This window comes from Primulina eburnea, chromosome 3 (assembly GCF_022965805.1).
Source record: "Primulina eburnea isolate SZY01 chromosome 3, ASM2296580v1, whole genome shotgun sequence".
Lineage (NCBI taxonomy): Eukaryota > Viridiplantae > Streptophyta > Magnoliopsida > Lamiales > Gesneriaceae > Primulina > Primulina eburnea.
In genome coordinates, this window is record NC_133103.1 from 10,929,489 (window position 1) to 10,945,263 (window position 15,775).

Below are 15,775 nucleotides of genomic sequence, written 5' to 3' on the forward strand. Positions count from 1 at the left end.
AAAATTAATAGCTAATCATATTGTAATTTAAATTTGAGGGTTGAGTTTAATATAATTAATCTGATTTATATTCAAAATCTGATTTATATTCAAATATATTAATATGTTATACTACATCTTAAAATTATAAAATAAAAAAATAAGAAAAAAACAAACCAAAATATCATTGATTTAGATATTATTTTGTTGAGTAGGTTTCTTGTGAGACGGTATCACGAATCTTTATCTGTGAGACGGGTCAATCCTACCGATATTTACAATAAAAAGTAGGCAAAAACTTGTGTGAGACGGTCTCACGGGTCGTATTTGTGAGACAGGTCTGTTATTTGGGTCATCCATGAAAAATTATTACTTTTTATTGTCAATATTCGTAGGGTTGATCCGTCTCACAGATTAAGATCCGTGAGACAGTTTCACATGAAACTCACTCTAAAAAGTAATACTCTTAACATAAAAAGTAAGAGTAGGTATCTTTTGAGACAATCTCACAGATCTTTATCTGTGAGACGGGTCAACTCTACTCTCATATTCACAATAAAAAGTAATATTTATAGCATAAAATATAATACTTTTTCATGAATGACCTAAATAGATATCCGTCTCACAAAATACGACCCGTGAGACCATCTCACACAAGTTTTTGTAAAAAACTAATACTTTTCTTGGATGACCCAAATAAGAGACCCGTCTCACAAAATATGACCCGTGAGACCGTTTGACACAAATTTGTGCCTATTTTGTTATATTTTAATTATTATTTGGTCACAACAATGTAATTATATTAAATATATAATTTTTAAGAAATAATGAATAATTGAATTTAAATAAAATTAATATGAGTATTTTTCGTAAAAAATAATAATTTTTAATTTACTTATATTTTTATTTTTAATAAAATTATTATTATTATTATTTTGGGGGAAGGAATGGAATGTACAAAAAATTAGGGAGGCGTACGGTGGGTTGACTGTTTCCATTTGGGCGGCTCGGCTGTTTGCTCACTTTCTTAGTTACTTCCTCCGCACTGCGTATTTACCCCCTTTCATATCATTTTCTTTAACCTAATTTAATCACTGGATATTCCTTTTTGATCTCACGACGAGTGATTGTGTTCTGTTGTTAGAGCTTTTGTTGTATCATGTGATGGCAGAGACTCGGAGATATGCACTCAATGCCCAATTAGGTGATCTTTCCTCCGGACTTCATTTTTTCCTGTAAATTATTTGTGATTCACCATTTGGAGTTTGAGTTCTTATGAAGCACACAAGTTTATCGATTAATTTCACGCGCCTGTCTGTTTTTATTCAAAATTCCTAACCTTTTGCCTTATTTTTAGTGTGTCATCATCTGCATTAAATATTTCATGTTCAAATTTGCTAGGAAGACTAATTTTATGATGTATGAATCATGTAGGGTTTAGTAAGGGCTGTCATAGCTGTCTAAAATAATAAATTATGTTTTCTATTGAATTCATTTTGCTGCTGCAGCCAAATGCTTATGATGCTCTCTGTGTTATCTAGTAATCTAAAACTTTAAAGCTGTTTGTTGTTTAGCTCACACCTTTTCATAACCAGGAGACTTTCTGCATGTTAATGGCTTTATAGTGCTCACCTAGTCTCTGGGAACTGCAAGAAATTTAGAGCTTCATAATGTGCATATAGTGTTAGTTCTGTCTCAGTTGCTTCATGCATTCCAATCACTACATTTTGTTTCATTGAAAACCTGGATGACTTTAGTTTTTTTTAAAAACCTGGATGACTTCAACTGACTGCAATTTAATAATTGAGATTTAGAATGTCAGATTGAGTGCACAAGTATGGAATGTTTCTGCTGTCAGGGAGAGAAAGATATAGGCATCCATGAATTTTTTGATCTGAGAGAGAGAACTAATAAGAAGTATGAAAATTATCTTAATAATATGAATCCCCTTGCATATTATGGGAATGTAACTTGCCTGTTTAAAAATGGATAGATCATGTGTAGCCTTTGCCTTTTCATGGTGACCCATGTGTGAAAGTTACATCCCTTTACCACCCCTTTACCCTCTTTTATGCATTCTTTTGCCAGTATATCACACACAACTTTTATTCTTTTCATTCCATAATATAAGTTGCTACATTTATGCAGATATTGATCAAATATTGTTGGAAGCACAGCATCGCTGGCTACGCCCTGCTGAGATTTGTGAAATTCTTCAAAATTACAAACGGTTTCGCATTGCTTCAGAACCTCCTAACAGACCCCCAAGTGCGATTCAATTGTATTTTACCTTTTGGAATGACCAGTTTAAAATCAAATCTGTGATTCGAAAATGAAATTTAATTACACGTGATGGACAGGAAATTTATTGTAACATTTGCGTTGTTTCATTTTACGAAAAATGTGATGGCTTTTGATGAAAAGCGGATTCACCAATCAATCAAGTTAAACTGCATTAGGGAATCCCCTGCATACACTCCATAGCAATATATAACCAATAAAAACTGGAATAAGAAATTCACTTAAACATAACAATTTACTAGTAATCAAACCATATGTCTTCATCTTCTATTGTTCTCCTTCATTCAAAAGGAAGTCCTTCCGTGTTTTTCTAATGGTTATCTCTACACTTTTGGTTATGATGCACTCTTGGTTGTTTCAGTAAAAAAAATTTCAACGTCATTTAAGAAATTGTTCTTCTGAGAGGTTGTGAAATTCATTATGTATCAGGGGATGTGATCATGTAAATAAGTAGTGCCTATTACAATATTTATACCGTTACAAGAATCAGAGAACCATTTTTTTCCTTGTGGAAAAGTTCCATGTAACCAATTTTGTGGGTGATTCTTTGATTCTTGGTGAAAGTGGTGCTAATTTCCTGGTTTAATTTTGTTCTTATTTTATAGTTTCCTAATAAGATCTTTGATGGAAACACATTGTGTTAGTTCTCTAATGATGTGATGCTTTTACTTAAATGTTCTTTTATTTTTGGATGAGTTAAAAGCATATGTCATTTATCGAAACAGCTTAATGGCCTGTAAAACGGAACACAGCATGCGTACTGCATGCCAGTTACCATGACTGTATGAAAAGTTAATTACCATTTTGGGTACATACAAAAATAAGAGTTAAAATTTGACTAATCCTGTTCTTTATTCTGCCATTAAAGGATCATTATTAGCTTGAAACAGATAACTTTGCCTTGATGCTTCTCTTAATTTGTGTTCTATGACCCACCATGTTCTGATCTTTGCTTTTTTAAATTAGTGATTACAAATTATTTTGTTGAACTACAGCTTCATTTGAATGAAAATTTGTATCTCTTGGAGGAGATATGTTCAATTGCTGCCATTCTTGTTTTGACCATCTTTGTGGTTCTCTCAGTATTTTTGTCTTTAAATCCTTGTTCCATAAATCAACATCAAATAGGCTGAAATTTTTATAGTGAGATTTGGTTGAAGTACCTATGGGTCTTTCATGATCATGTGTTGTGGAACTTCAACTCTGAACTTGTTACAAAATATGTTAAATATAGATTTATCATTAGTACTAACACAGAAAATCAAAAGAGAGCTTGATTGGATGGTTAATCAGTCTCAATATTCTTTTATTTTTATTGTTATATTACATGTATTCATGATTGTTTCACCTTTTGGTCAGGTGGTTCTCTCTTTCTTTTTGACCGAAAGGTAATGCGGTACTTTCGAAAAGATGGACATATTTGGAGAAAGAAGAAAGATGGGAAGACTGTAAAGGAAGCTCATGAAAGGCTCAAGGTAAATTTTATTTTGTGACACTTGTTGAATGACTTTCTATTTGTGGGCAGGATTCCAGACGTTGTCATTGAAGTTTGCTGCCCCTTTTATTGGCAGATTATTTAACATAGAAACTGAAGAGTAATAAGATATTTGAAGAGCCATTCTTGTTAAAAAGTTTTGTTGGATTTGACTTCTAGAAGAAAATTCATTTTCAGGCTGGAAGCGTCGATGTGTTACACTGCTACTATGCTCATGGAGAGGAGAATGAAAATTTCCAAAGGCGTAGCTACTGGATGCTTGAAGAGTAAGTTCGAATCATCTGTATCTCAACACCCAATAGAATAAACTATGGTTCAGTCAACTATCCAAAAGGTCTTAGTGATTTTGTTTGTAGATCCTTAGGTTCCACGCCCTAGTTGGGATGACCTGTGCTTTCTCATATAGTGTTAAAATTGTTTTATTATGTCCTTCAGGCTTCAGCACTTCCTTAGGTGACCCATGGTTGAGGTGAAGTATTAAACTGTTTTACAATACCATATTGCTGTGATTCTTCTTATTATTGTTATTTTGTCTAACTTCTTCTTCTTCTTCTTCTTCTATGTTCTCTACATGAACTACACAAGCATTAAAGTTTTCTTACAGAGTTTTTACTTTTTACTTATTTTCTTATCATTATGGAGCTTGCTTGTCAGAGTATGATACTATGATTTCTTTTTATATGACTGTTTTCTTTCTCAGGGAACTGTCTCACATAGTTCTTGTCCATTACCGGGAGGTAAAGGTAATGATTCTACAATACCTATCATTTTTCATATGTTAGGTAAACTCTAGTACAATATTACGGCATCGATCTTGTGTGTGCTACAGAAATTTGATCATTGAAATTAATTTTTGGGTAAAATGGGAGAGAGATTTAATTATCAATAAAAGATTTTTGAATGTATTCAATGTGACTTTAACTTTGATAAATATGATTTTTCTAAGTATTTTTCTTTTGTTTATTTTCTTTAATTCCTGGCCTTCTGATTTCACAGTGTTCTGTTTTGTTTCTTTTATATCAACTTTACTTTCATCCCCAATACCTAATTTTGCATGAAGAATGTATTTAATTTCCTAGCATGAATTTACTACTGCAATTTCCTAAAAGTCTGATGTGTTTGTTTTCTCCTCTTTCCCTAGGGGAACAGAACAACTTATAATCGCATCAGGGACTCGGGGGTTATTTCTGATTCTGTCCAAAATATAGAAAGTCTACCCAATTCAGAGATAGACAGTTCTGTTGCTTCCGAGTATCAACCTTATGATTATCAAGGAGCATCGCCAGTCACATATACAACAAGCCTTAGCGGTTCTCAAAATACGGAGCATGCAGATGCTGAATCAGGTTTTGTTTCTGGACATTTATCATTTTGTTAACCATACTTTTCTTTGATCTGTAAATTGTGAAGTTTCTCATGATTCTCTGTATCAATAAATTTTGTTGCTACTGCAGCATACCGGCAGCAATCAAGCCCCGGATTCCAGTCTATTCCGGAGTTAAAGTCACCTGCAGTGCAGAAGATGGAAAGGGGTTCAGTCCCTTACTATCCGATCCTTGCATCAAGTAATGTCTTGTTGTCCTCTCCTTATCACAATCATTACACCTGTTATCTGGTCATAACCATTACTCCTTTGTCCGGAACTGCATCTGGTTTTTCGGTGTCGTTTGGCTGTTTGAGTGGTTAAAATATAAATTGTTTTACAAGTATTTGCTCATATTCATCAACTTTCAAGTAGTGATTAATTGTAAAGTCAGAACTTTTTATTATTTTTTGTCAGTAACATTTTTATATTTCGACAGATAATTATCAAGGACAATATTCAGGTACTCCTGGTAGGATTGGATTAGTTACATACGGAGAAAACGATGAGAGACCTCTGGATAATGGTTTGACATATGAGCTTCATCGAGACCTTGAGCACCCGTCTTGGGAAAATATTGGGGGAAGCGATGCTGGTGGTTATAATTCTGTAAATATTCAGCCTTTACTTCCTACAACCCAACCTGGTACAACCAGCATGATGCTTGGACAAGAAAATGAACCGCTGAGGAAAGTTTTGATTGGTGCCGCTGGTGAAAGGCAGGATTTTGGAGGCTATTTTGATGGCTTGGATGCATGTCAGGTATTTAAATATGAATATTTGCACGTTCATTATGCACCATAACTCAGTTACAGCATTACATCATGATGTTTACAACTTTTTTTACACTATTTCCTGTGTCCGCTCCACCGCATCCACCTATGTGATGTGGCACAACATTTTGGGGAGGAGCATGTGATGTGGAACAAGTAGGTCTGGTGAGAGTTAGCAAGGAAGACCTTGTGGATGCATAAATTATGAACGGGATTTATTTCTGTTCGATGATTGGAAGTTCATTCAAATGGCATTAAACTACCCCGTGGTTTGTTCCATCATATGGTAGCTTCTTGTAGAAAATTGCCCCATGATTCAGGATCTAGGAAATTTTTCCTGCATTAATATGCTTCTGTGTGAAGCAATTCAAATTTGTCCTTTGGATATATGAACTGTAGCTGGAAAAATAATCCTCTCAACATCGAAGGGGATATCTGATGCTATAATGTGTACATATTCACTAAAGTTAAATTCTCTGTGAATGCCGTGTTTTGATGAAAGCATGATTCGACATCTCTAACAGCTTTTTGAATTTTCCAACTTTAAACAGATTTCTGATGTTGATTTTATAAACACGTCTAAGTGGTCTATGGATAAGAAGTCCCTTCAGAGTTCTGAATACGATCTTACTTCCAAACTGAATGATGTTCATCAAATGCGACTGTTTGGCAATACGTATCTACCTGAACAAAGTAGACATCCAGTGGAAAATGATCTTCAGATACCAGCTTTAAATGCTGTAGGAAGCTCTCTTACGTCCGTGTCTGACAGCAACCTGAACTTAGAAAACAAAACCATCCACTCAGCCTTAAAACAACCTCTTTTGGATGACGTTCTAAGGGGTGATCTGAAAAAGATGGACAGCTTTGACCGTTGGATGAGTAAAGAACTCGGCGATGTGACTTTGACAAGAATGCAGCCTGATTCTGGTGTGGACTGGGAGATTGTTAGAGCAGAAGATGGAGTTGATGATTCTGGTATCTCTGCTCCCGTTCCCACAGAAAACTACCTCCTTGGCCCGTCTCTCTCCCGAGACCAGCTTTTCAGCATTCTTGATTTCTCACCAAATTGGGCACATGCTGGATTAGAAATTAAGGTTTGGATTAGTGTTACTCTTTTGTCCTTTTAAATGTCTCTTACACCATTTACTCAAGTATATATTTAAACATTTATGTCTCTGACACTATTTACTGTATATATTTAAATTTTTACTGTATACAAATGCATGAAGATTTCAGTCATTTCATATTCATGTTCAGGTGCTGATCATGGGTAGATTCTTGAAGAGGCGAGAGGAGATACAGAATTACAAATGGGCTTGCATGTTTGGTGAACTGCAAGTTCCTGCAGAGATCATTGCCGATGGTGTTCTCTGCTGCTACACTCCCCCACATGAGATTGGAATGGTGCCTTTTTACATTACATGTTCTAACCGGTTGGCATGCAGTGAAGTGCGAGAATTTGAATTCCGAACTAGTGTTATTCAAGATATAGATCTTGCAGATATAGGAAGCATCAGCTCTGTTGAAACTCTTCTTCATATGAGATTTGAAAAATTATTATCTCTCGGGCCAGTGACCCCTCAAGCCTGTACCCAAAGCAGTGCTGCTGAAACATCCAATTTGTGTAGTAAAATCAGCGCATTGCTGAAGGATGATTTCGAGTGGGAAGAAATGTTATACCTTACTAAACAAGATGAATATTCCGAGGATGGGATGATGGACCAACTGCGACAAAAGCTTTTAAAGGAGAAATTGCATCTTTGGCTTCTCCAGAAGGTTACTGAAGGTCAAAAGGGCCCTTGTGTACTAGATGATGGTGGTCAAGGTGTGCTGCATTTTGCAGCTGCTCTAGGTTATGACTGGGCTATACCACCCACTGTGGCTGCTGGGGTTAGTATCAATTTTCGGGATTCAAATGGATGGACTGCGCTTCACTGGGCAGCACTCTTTGGCAGGTAGGAGTGATAAAAATCTACTAAGTTTACAATACTTCTGCTGCTTAACCTTTTTCATACATGCTTCCTTTACATCAACTATATGTTTTCTGTTTTGTTGTGTGTTTGCTGAGGATCCTCTAGTTTTTATAAAGCATCTGGGTTCAACTTTTCATGAGTATTATGTTTTAAAATTCTCTTTCTTATTTTTAGTAATCAGAAATCTGTGTTGATTTCAGAAGTTGACTTATTATAATTGACAAACTTGTTTTCTTTCCTCTGGTAACTTCTTGCTTCAAACATTTGCAATGTCAGGGAACATACTGTGGCTTTTCTCATCTCCCTTGGTGCAGCCCCAGGATTATTGACGGATCCCACCCCCATATATCCATCAGCAAGAACTCCAGCAGACCTAGCCTCCAGCAATGGGCACAAAGGCATTGCTGGTTATCTGGCAGAGTCTGCCTTGAGCTCCCACCTGTCATCACTCAAGTTGGATACGAAGGAGGGTAATAGTGGAGTAAAAGATGTAGAAACGGTTTCGGAGAGGATTGCAACTCCATGTCGCATGGGTGATTTACACCATGGACTGTCCTTGAAGGACTCATTAGCTGCTGTGCGTAACGCAACTCAAGCTGCAGCTCGCATTCATCAAGTCTATAGAGTACAGTCATTTCAGAGAAAGCAGCGGAAAGAGAGTGATGATGGTGAATTTGGAGTGTCAAACGAACGTCTGTCATTTCTATCTCGAAAGGGAAACAAGGTGGGGCGGCATGAACCTGCACATGCTGCTGCAGTACGGATACAAAACAAATTCCGCAGTTGGAAAGGCAGAAACGATTTTCTGCTAATGCGGCAGCGGATTATTAAAATTCAGGTGTTATGAATTGTCCCAAACGCTACAGCTTATGATTATTTTTAATGTATTTCAATCGATTGTTAAACAAATTCGCACACAAATTCTAACTTTTGGCTTTTCCGGCAAAAGGCCCATGTGAGAGGACACCAGGTCAGGAAGAACTATAAAAAGATAATCTGGTCTGTTGGAATTTTGGATAAGGTGATTTTGCGTTGGCGACGAAAAGGGAAAGGATTGAGTGGATTCAAACCTGAAGCACCAACCACAGGCTCAAGTATGCAAGAGACCGAATCAAAAGATGAATATGATTTCTTGAAAGAAGGTAGGAAGCAAACAGAGGAGAGGCTGCAGAAAGCCCTTGATAGGGTAAAGTCCATGGTTCAGTATCCAGAAGCACGAGATCAATACCGCAGGTTGCTCAATGTTGTTTCAGAAATGCAAGAAACAAAGGTACAACAAATCTTGGTTTGCTAACTTTTGAATGATATTGGAATCATTCATGTAGGCTTCACACGGAACTAATAAAATGCATGGACATATGTCCATCTCATGACTGATTATTGTGTCGCACTGCATTCCCACATGGTGTTGAAGTGTGATAACTGCACGAATTATAGACATTTCTTAAGAAATACATGTAAGTTGGATATGCATTTGATCGATACTTTTGCCAAACAAAAGTAGTTTTGGGCCCATTTTCCATTTTCTTTTGTCACCTCTTTGGCCACAATGTAGCCTGCAAATGTGATTTGTATTGCTGGCGTAAAGATTTGGTGCTACTTGCTATACCTTCTAGTTTCCAATCCTGCAACATTAGTATACTGCACCCTAATTGTTTTTGGCCCCCCAAAAGAGAGGAAGAAAAGAACAAATAAAGAGAGATAAATTCGAGTCAAAACATGGAGAAACATTAAATGATGATCAGGAGGGAGTTTTTCATTGAATTTCCTGTTTATCTAACTTGAGTTGGATCGTATACTGATCCAATAGTGGTAATAGAGTATGAATGTGCTGCACCCACATGTCACATGTGCGTGTGTTTTCTTCTGCCAATTGATGTTCACAGTTCGGTTAGTTGAGATTTGAAAAAGAAACAGGCGTCATTTAGTTAAATGAAATTGTAGGACTGTAAATTTTGCAACAGTAATTTATCTGCAGACACCAGACCAAGTAAATTAGTATCTTGGTAAGACTGGGCTGGTGTCTCTGCAACTTTGCATCTAGCATAACTTAGAATGACCTGATTTATCCTGCAGGCTGCGCATGATAGCATCATGACGAATCCAGAAGTTGATTTTGACGATGATCTTATTGATCTACAAGTTTTGTTGGAGGACGATACCTTGATGCCTACAATATCTTAAATTTATTAATTCAACATATTTTTCAGGTAAAATGACAGTTGATATTTACTTTTTAGTGAACTATGGGATTGGGTTGCACAGTTTATTTTTATCTTGTAAATCAGAGTTGATCAGTTCATACAACCTTTAACTGTATGTCAAGAGTGGCAAGAAGTGATGGTAAAGTTGAACACTAGTGGAGAACTGTTATTTGATACTAGTGGTAGCCCTAATGTGATGACACAACCTATTTATATGCTATTAAAGTTAGATTATTGTATGTAATCTTTAGTAATGTTAACTTTTATTCATAATAGCATATGTGACAAACATAAATAACTATTGTATTTGAGGAGATTTGCAATCATGAACGAAAGTTCAATTCTTGTTTGCAAATTTCTCACCGATTCTCATTTGTATTTGGCCTAAAAACTCGATTTGGCAAATGCTGCATCGTTGACATACTCCCTGGCCTTAATATATGCGGGCGAATAAGCATTCACCATCAGCTTTTACGAACATTGATAAAAGTAATTAAATCTCAGTCGGCGGAGACCGTTGATTTTGCTGACACTAACTAGTAAGTTGGATTCAATTATGATGACTGCTGAGAGTGGGACAAATTCGAGCTTCCACTCGTTTGAACTGAGCTCCTGTAATGTGTGGCTTGTTCATGCTAAATTCGATACGACTTGTTAAGGCATGAGCATTGGACCGTGGCATATCATACTCATAACCTTGATCCTACCTGGCCGTCACTTTGTTCAAGTGAAGCTGATGGCCCCATGCTCAATTCAAGGAGCAATTGGATAATCTATTCCTGTGTCATGATGAGCAAAATAACACAATAGCAGACCAATATCTAGTAGAGGGCGGAAATTCGTACGGGTCACCTAAATCTCAAGCTGCACATTATTTCTGTGAATAAAGGAGTAGTTTGATCACAAAACACACAATATAAATTATACAAGCATCACCCACACTGCATTTTCTCACCTTATTCAGGAAAGTACATCACAAGTCACCTCAGCCTCTAACATATTAGAAAACTCTCCCGTTGATTGCAACATGGGAGAAATGAAGATCGGAAATTGAAATAGGAACAAGAAATGAAATGGGCACAAAATAGGAAACAACGTCTCGTGATGAACTTGGATCACCTCCTCTCATTTTGGGGAGCCAGCAACTAGTCTTTCATAGAATAGAATATAACCATGATCTGTATTACTCGAATACTCGTGCACTGATCCAAAGAAAGTCTGAATGGCGGACTCCTCAATCATCTCCACATTTTCATCGTCGAAGAATAACCAATGGTTGTGGCTTTTCACAAGGCTGACATAATGCCCATGATTGGGACCACTCCCAACATGGACAACTATGGCAAATAAGGAATACTCAGCATCTGCATCTTCAACAGTATTACTGAGCTTTAGTTCAATAGGGAATACAACACGATATGAGAGCTTCTTGTACCGGCTGAGCTGTTCAATGTACTTGAATCTCTTCAAATGGATGACCAGTATGTGAGGAGGCTTTTTTATTTTCATTCTCTTTTGGGCCTCTTGCAAGCTGAATATTGATCAAAGCTTATTTCATGGATAACAAAAAAATAAATTAAAAGTTTCAAAGACAAAACAACGTCTGCCATTCTTCTGCAACTCCAGCATCCACTCCAAACCTCAAAAACAAGTTATTGCATTTACAAGCCCATTACCGCAATAATAGTCGAGGAGGTTGAAAGTGAACTTTCAGACAATAGGTAAAATTCAGCTGGATAAAAAAGTTTGTAAGATCATTTAATCTAATTAATAAAAGACGAATAAAAAAAATAGTAAAAACTATAAGGAGCTATTGAAATAACCACTTTATTGGAGACATTATTGACTTGGCTGCTTCTCTATTGGGAAATGCCGAGTCTACAGATATGACAGTCAATCTTGTAGTTAATCTTGTGATTCCTACCAATTTACTTCTGAGAAATGAAAATATTAAACCTTTTTTTTTTGGCTGACGTAAGGAATTCTCTATGATGAACAAAGTTTTTTACCAAATAGATAGCTTGACTAAAGTCTAAAGGTCAAGGTATACCAGATCTAAACCCGTCTTTACCAATGTAATATAACATCCAACAAAAAGGTAACAGAATTAATCCCAACGCACAGCAAAAGCCATAATCTTTAAGTAAACTACGCCTAACCTGCAGCATTTGTCACAGAAGAACTTGTCCTCTGCATTTAAAGTTTCCGTGGAGCTAAAGTTCTTCAGACAGCTAGTAATAGAACTGTTCTGTTCTATATCAAGGCTCAAGTCAAGAAATGTTTCGTCTCTTGCTGTCACTGTCTCACAGCAGAGACATCTTGTTTCGTTTGTCAATATACCCTAAAAGGTTACAGAAACCTGGGAATAAGAAAAGAATTCTCCACAGAGCCTGTAACGCATTTAAAGCTTACTAGCTGCATGATAGTGAAAAAAATGAGATCACACAGTAATGATAAAAGCAATATCAGTCAATAGTTTGTCATCACAGGAGCCAATCGTAAAAGTAAAAAAGTGGTGGAAATCCCCCCTCTTTCAAACAATAAGGATGGGTTTTCAAAAGCAGGCTAGCATTGAATAATGTTCACCATACACAAAACAAAAGTAGTAGATCGAGGATGAATGGCAAATCAAGAGCACCTGAAAATTTTTGTGCACCCAGGTGAACAAAGGTTCCTTTTGAGCACCATTGGAAGACACACTTTTTGGTCCATTAGCAATCTTTTCAGACGGAGAAGAAGTTTCCTGATCAACCTTTGTAGCTCGGGATTCCTTCTCCAGTATGTCAACCAATTCATTCAGTAAATAGTTCAAAAATTCATGGGCATCCTACAGAAGAAAAATACGCACAACCTACACTGATTTCAAATTGTCGAAAGACCTCTTGACTAGAGTGCAAAATGTACCAAAGTATCAACATATATATAAATTAAGATGTCAAGGAAGATAAATGGTATGGATTGTAAGCTATGGCACAGAAGTATTTAAATGGTTAAAAGTGGTTGTACACAACATGAAAGCTTAACATCTAAGGCATAACATGCTAAACCAAAGAAAAGGTTGGAAACTAAAAATACCATAGTTGTTTGGAAATCGCTATCTTTAACTCTCCTTGTTAAAAGATTATTTATCATGTTTAAAATAACCAAGCTTTCCCGGCATATGATAATCGAACTCCTATGAGAGTCAGCCAGTCGAGCAACCATAATTAACCAATAATAATTTAATGCAATCATCAGAGTATGTGTGTAAGGCAGCCATCTGAACCCATAAGTTGCTCTTTTCATCAATTTCAACAATCACATAAATCCACACATCTCGACCAAAACCGCATAATACATTCTGACAATCCTCTCAAAATGTAGTTTCCTAAAAAGGTTCAATGCTTCTTCCACAACCTATAGTATTCATCCAAGGATAAAACTGATATAATATGACAAATATTTCAGTTAGGGAATAAAAGCAGAGACCTAATTTTACATAATACTTGCTGTCAGTGTCAAAAGCTGACTAACAATGAGAAACATGCCAATATCAACCCGATCTATATCTCGGTTTCTAATCCTCTATGGTTAAATTAGGGAAAAAGTCAAGAATATTTTTTAGATGCCGATGTTTTCTGCAACATGCGATCATTAATCAGTATAATTCACAAATGAGACAGTTACTTCATACCTGGTGCATGTAGCTGCGAAAAATTTCATTCTGCTTCTTCAATCTCTGTACAAAACGCTTTGGAGCAATAACACCTGTTTTTTTCTTTTGTGAGCTTATCTACAAGTAAAAACAAGAATAATAATGTAAAGGGAAGCTAAACTGCTAAAGGACAATTATTATATAAGAAGCTAGAGTAGGAAAAAACTGGCTTTTTGTAGGTTATACGCACACAATCCTTTCATAATTTACAAAACAACGTGATGAATCATTTTATAAACTTGTAAAATTTATGAGTGGAGAAATAAAATCCAACGTAAGCCCTATTATGAACCTTTTGAATCATTCACTAGCAGTAAAAAATCACAAAAAAATAACAATATAAAGTCATACTATCAGGCTAAATAGCTCATACCTGTTTTTTAGTTTCCATCTTAATCAAATAACTAAAAGATAAATATTTTCTCAACAATTCTCATTATTTTACATTACTGGCTCTAGCTTTAGTTTCTGTATTTTAGAATAGGAGCAATCAAATCAAGGGAATAATCTAGTAAAGAAACACAAACTAATTCCGAAAAACAGAAATTTAGTACAATCAACAGAAGTAATATGTTGATCCAACTAGCTAATTCATTCAGAAGTTCTGCCAATTTCAATGATAATGTACCTGTACGAATAAGTCTGCCAAGCATGTCAAAAGATTTTCTTCAGCATCCAGGTTTTTGTTATTCGAATAATATTCTAGCAACTGTTCACGAAACGGGACACAGAAATAAAGAGCCTGCATAGAAATGAAAAGTATTATTAAAAAATTCTAGGAAGTTCTTGAACTGTTGAATAAATAATAGGATCTTCTTTAGCGTTAAGAAAATCCCAAAGAAACACAAGAATAAATTTTTTTTCTTTTTTCATGTGGGGAAGAGCTTCTGTAAGTGGATTCAGCTAAATTTTGGTATTATTTTAATACACAGCAATAGTCGGTAATCAAGCGTAAACAAATCCACAGAAAGCATAACTTCGAAGCATTCCAACAACACATAAACAAATCTGCAGTAGGTAGACCTGAAGCACGCTATTGCAGTAGCAAGTGTTTCCGAAATTTTCGAGGCCAAAATAGCGTTCGCCTTCAGGAAATTGCTCTCCCAATGCTTTCTCCAGCTTCGAACCCGCTGCTCCCATCCGAACCTCACTCCTTCCTCTCCGCTTAGTCACTATGCATAACACAGTTGGACTGAAATTTTTTTTTTAGGGTTCAAAATTGAGAAATTATTATTGTTATCAATCCATCGATATAAAAAAAAGTGTTGGCGTCCAATTTGCATTTAAGAAAACTCATGCGAAAACAATCGGTAAATTTTGTCCTTTTTCATTAAATTCGTGTCGACTAATTCCTAAAAAAAAATCTGGGAAACAAATAAAATATAATTATCGAACCTTCATATCGATATTCACGATAAAAAATAATAGTATTAACATAAAAATAATAATTTATTATAAATGACTCAAATAAAAGAACTATATCACAAAATATGATTCTTGACATCGTCTTACATAAATTTTTATTATTGTCGAGATATTTAGAAAAATGAATTGATGAATCATTTTTAAAAAAAAATATTTCTAAATATATTAGAAATACTCTCAATTAGAATTTAGATAGACTAGATAAATGGGCTATTTTTGGTTCCCGGACCATAATAAACAAGATTGTGAATCATTGCTAAATGGGCTTCAAGGTCGACCCACTGGAAATGAATTTACAAGTCGCCAACTATTACTTTTTATTTTAAAAGACTAATTTGGGTAGAAACGTATTTAAGCATCTAATTGGCACCCAATAAACTTCGATTAGTTAAAATCCTTCAAAATTAAGGTATTATTTTGTATGTCTCGTAACTTGGTTAATTAAATACAAGAATTATGGCCAAATTAATAATCAGTGAGGTCTCGTGATTAAACATGCGTAATTATGTATTTCATGGTTTATTTAGAACATTGATAAACTGTTCAAATTTTAATTAAGAAATTT

General features: G+C 35.5%; 2 protein-coding genes across 4 annotated transcripts; one reads left to right on the top strand and one right to left on the bottom strand.

The window, feature by feature from the left end:
- The first annotated feature begins 932 nt into the window (after window positions 1-932).
- Window positions 933-10,335, top strand: LOC140826305 (calmodulin-binding transcription activator 3). 2 transcript variants are annotated; one of them, XM_073188528.1, is made up of 14 exons: window positions 933-1,028; window positions 1,124-1,183; window positions 2,128-2,247; window positions 3,640-3,755; window positions 3,953-4,041; window positions 4,476-4,518; window positions 4,917-5,121; window positions 5,230-5,340; window positions 5,578-5,900; window positions 6,463-7,008; window positions 7,172-7,869; window positions 8,164-8,725; window positions 8,837-9,157; window positions 9,964-10,335. In XM_073188528.1, the coding sequence occupies exons 2-14, from the start codon at window positions 1,144-1,146 to the stop codon at window positions 10,069-10,071; spliced, it is 3,282 nt and encodes a 1,093-aa protein (XP_073044629.1). In that variant the 5' UTR covers window positions 933-1,028; window positions 1,124-1,143; the 3' UTR covers window positions 10,072-10,335. The 2 variants fall into 2 exon arrangements, with proteins under 2 accessions (XP_073044629.1, XP_073044630.1); XM_073188529.1 differs by having other exon boundaries at window positions 991-1,009.
- Window positions 10,336-10,933: 598 nt separating this feature from the next.
- Window positions 10,934-15,026, bottom strand: LOC140826306 (ubiquitin carboxyl-terminal hydrolase 4). Of its 2 annotated transcripts, XM_073188530.1 has the most exons (6): window positions 14,809-15,025; window positions 14,414-14,527; window positions 13,765-13,863; window positions 12,730-12,918; window positions 12,251-12,432; window positions 10,934-11,622 (listed from the first exon to the last, which is right to left on the bottom strand). In XM_073188530.1, the coding sequence occupies exons 1-6, from the start codon at window positions 14,923-14,925 to the stop codon at window positions 11,217-11,219; spliced, it is 1,107 nt and encodes a 368-aa protein (XP_073044631.1). In that variant the 5' UTR covers window positions 14,926-15,025; the 3' UTR covers window positions 10,934-11,216. The 2 variants fall into 2 exon arrangements, with proteins under 2 accessions (XP_073044631.1, XP_073044632.1); XM_073188531.1 differs by lacking the exon at window positions 12,730-12,918 and having other exon boundaries at window positions 14,809-15,026.
- Between the last annotated feature and the right edge of the window lie 749 nt (window positions 15,027-15,775).

Coding starts and splice junctions, on each gene's coding strand:
- LOC140826306 (XM_073188530.1), bottom strand. CDS start 14,925: ATGGGAGCAGCGGGTTCGAAGCTGGAGAAAGCATTGGGAGAGCAATTT. Junction 14,528..14,808: donor ACTGCAATAGCGTGCTTCAG/GTCTACCTACTG, acceptor ATTTCTATGCAG/GCTCTTTATTTCTGTGTCCC. Junction 11,623..12,250: donor TTCTGTGACAAATGCTGCAG/GTTAGGCGTAGT, acceptor ATCAATATTCAG/CTTGCAAGAGGCCCAAAAGA.
- LOC140826305 (XM_073188528.1), top strand. CDS start 1,144: ATGGCAGAGACTCGGAGATATGCACTCAATGCCCAATTAG. Junction 4,519..4,916: donor TCCATTACCGGGAGGTAAAG/GTAATGATTCTA, acceptor CTCTTTCCCTAG/GGGAACAGAACAACTTATAA. Junction 8,726..8,836: donor AGCGGATTATTAAAATTCAG/GTGTTATGAATT, acceptor TTCCGGCAAAAG/GCCCATGTGAGAGGACACCA.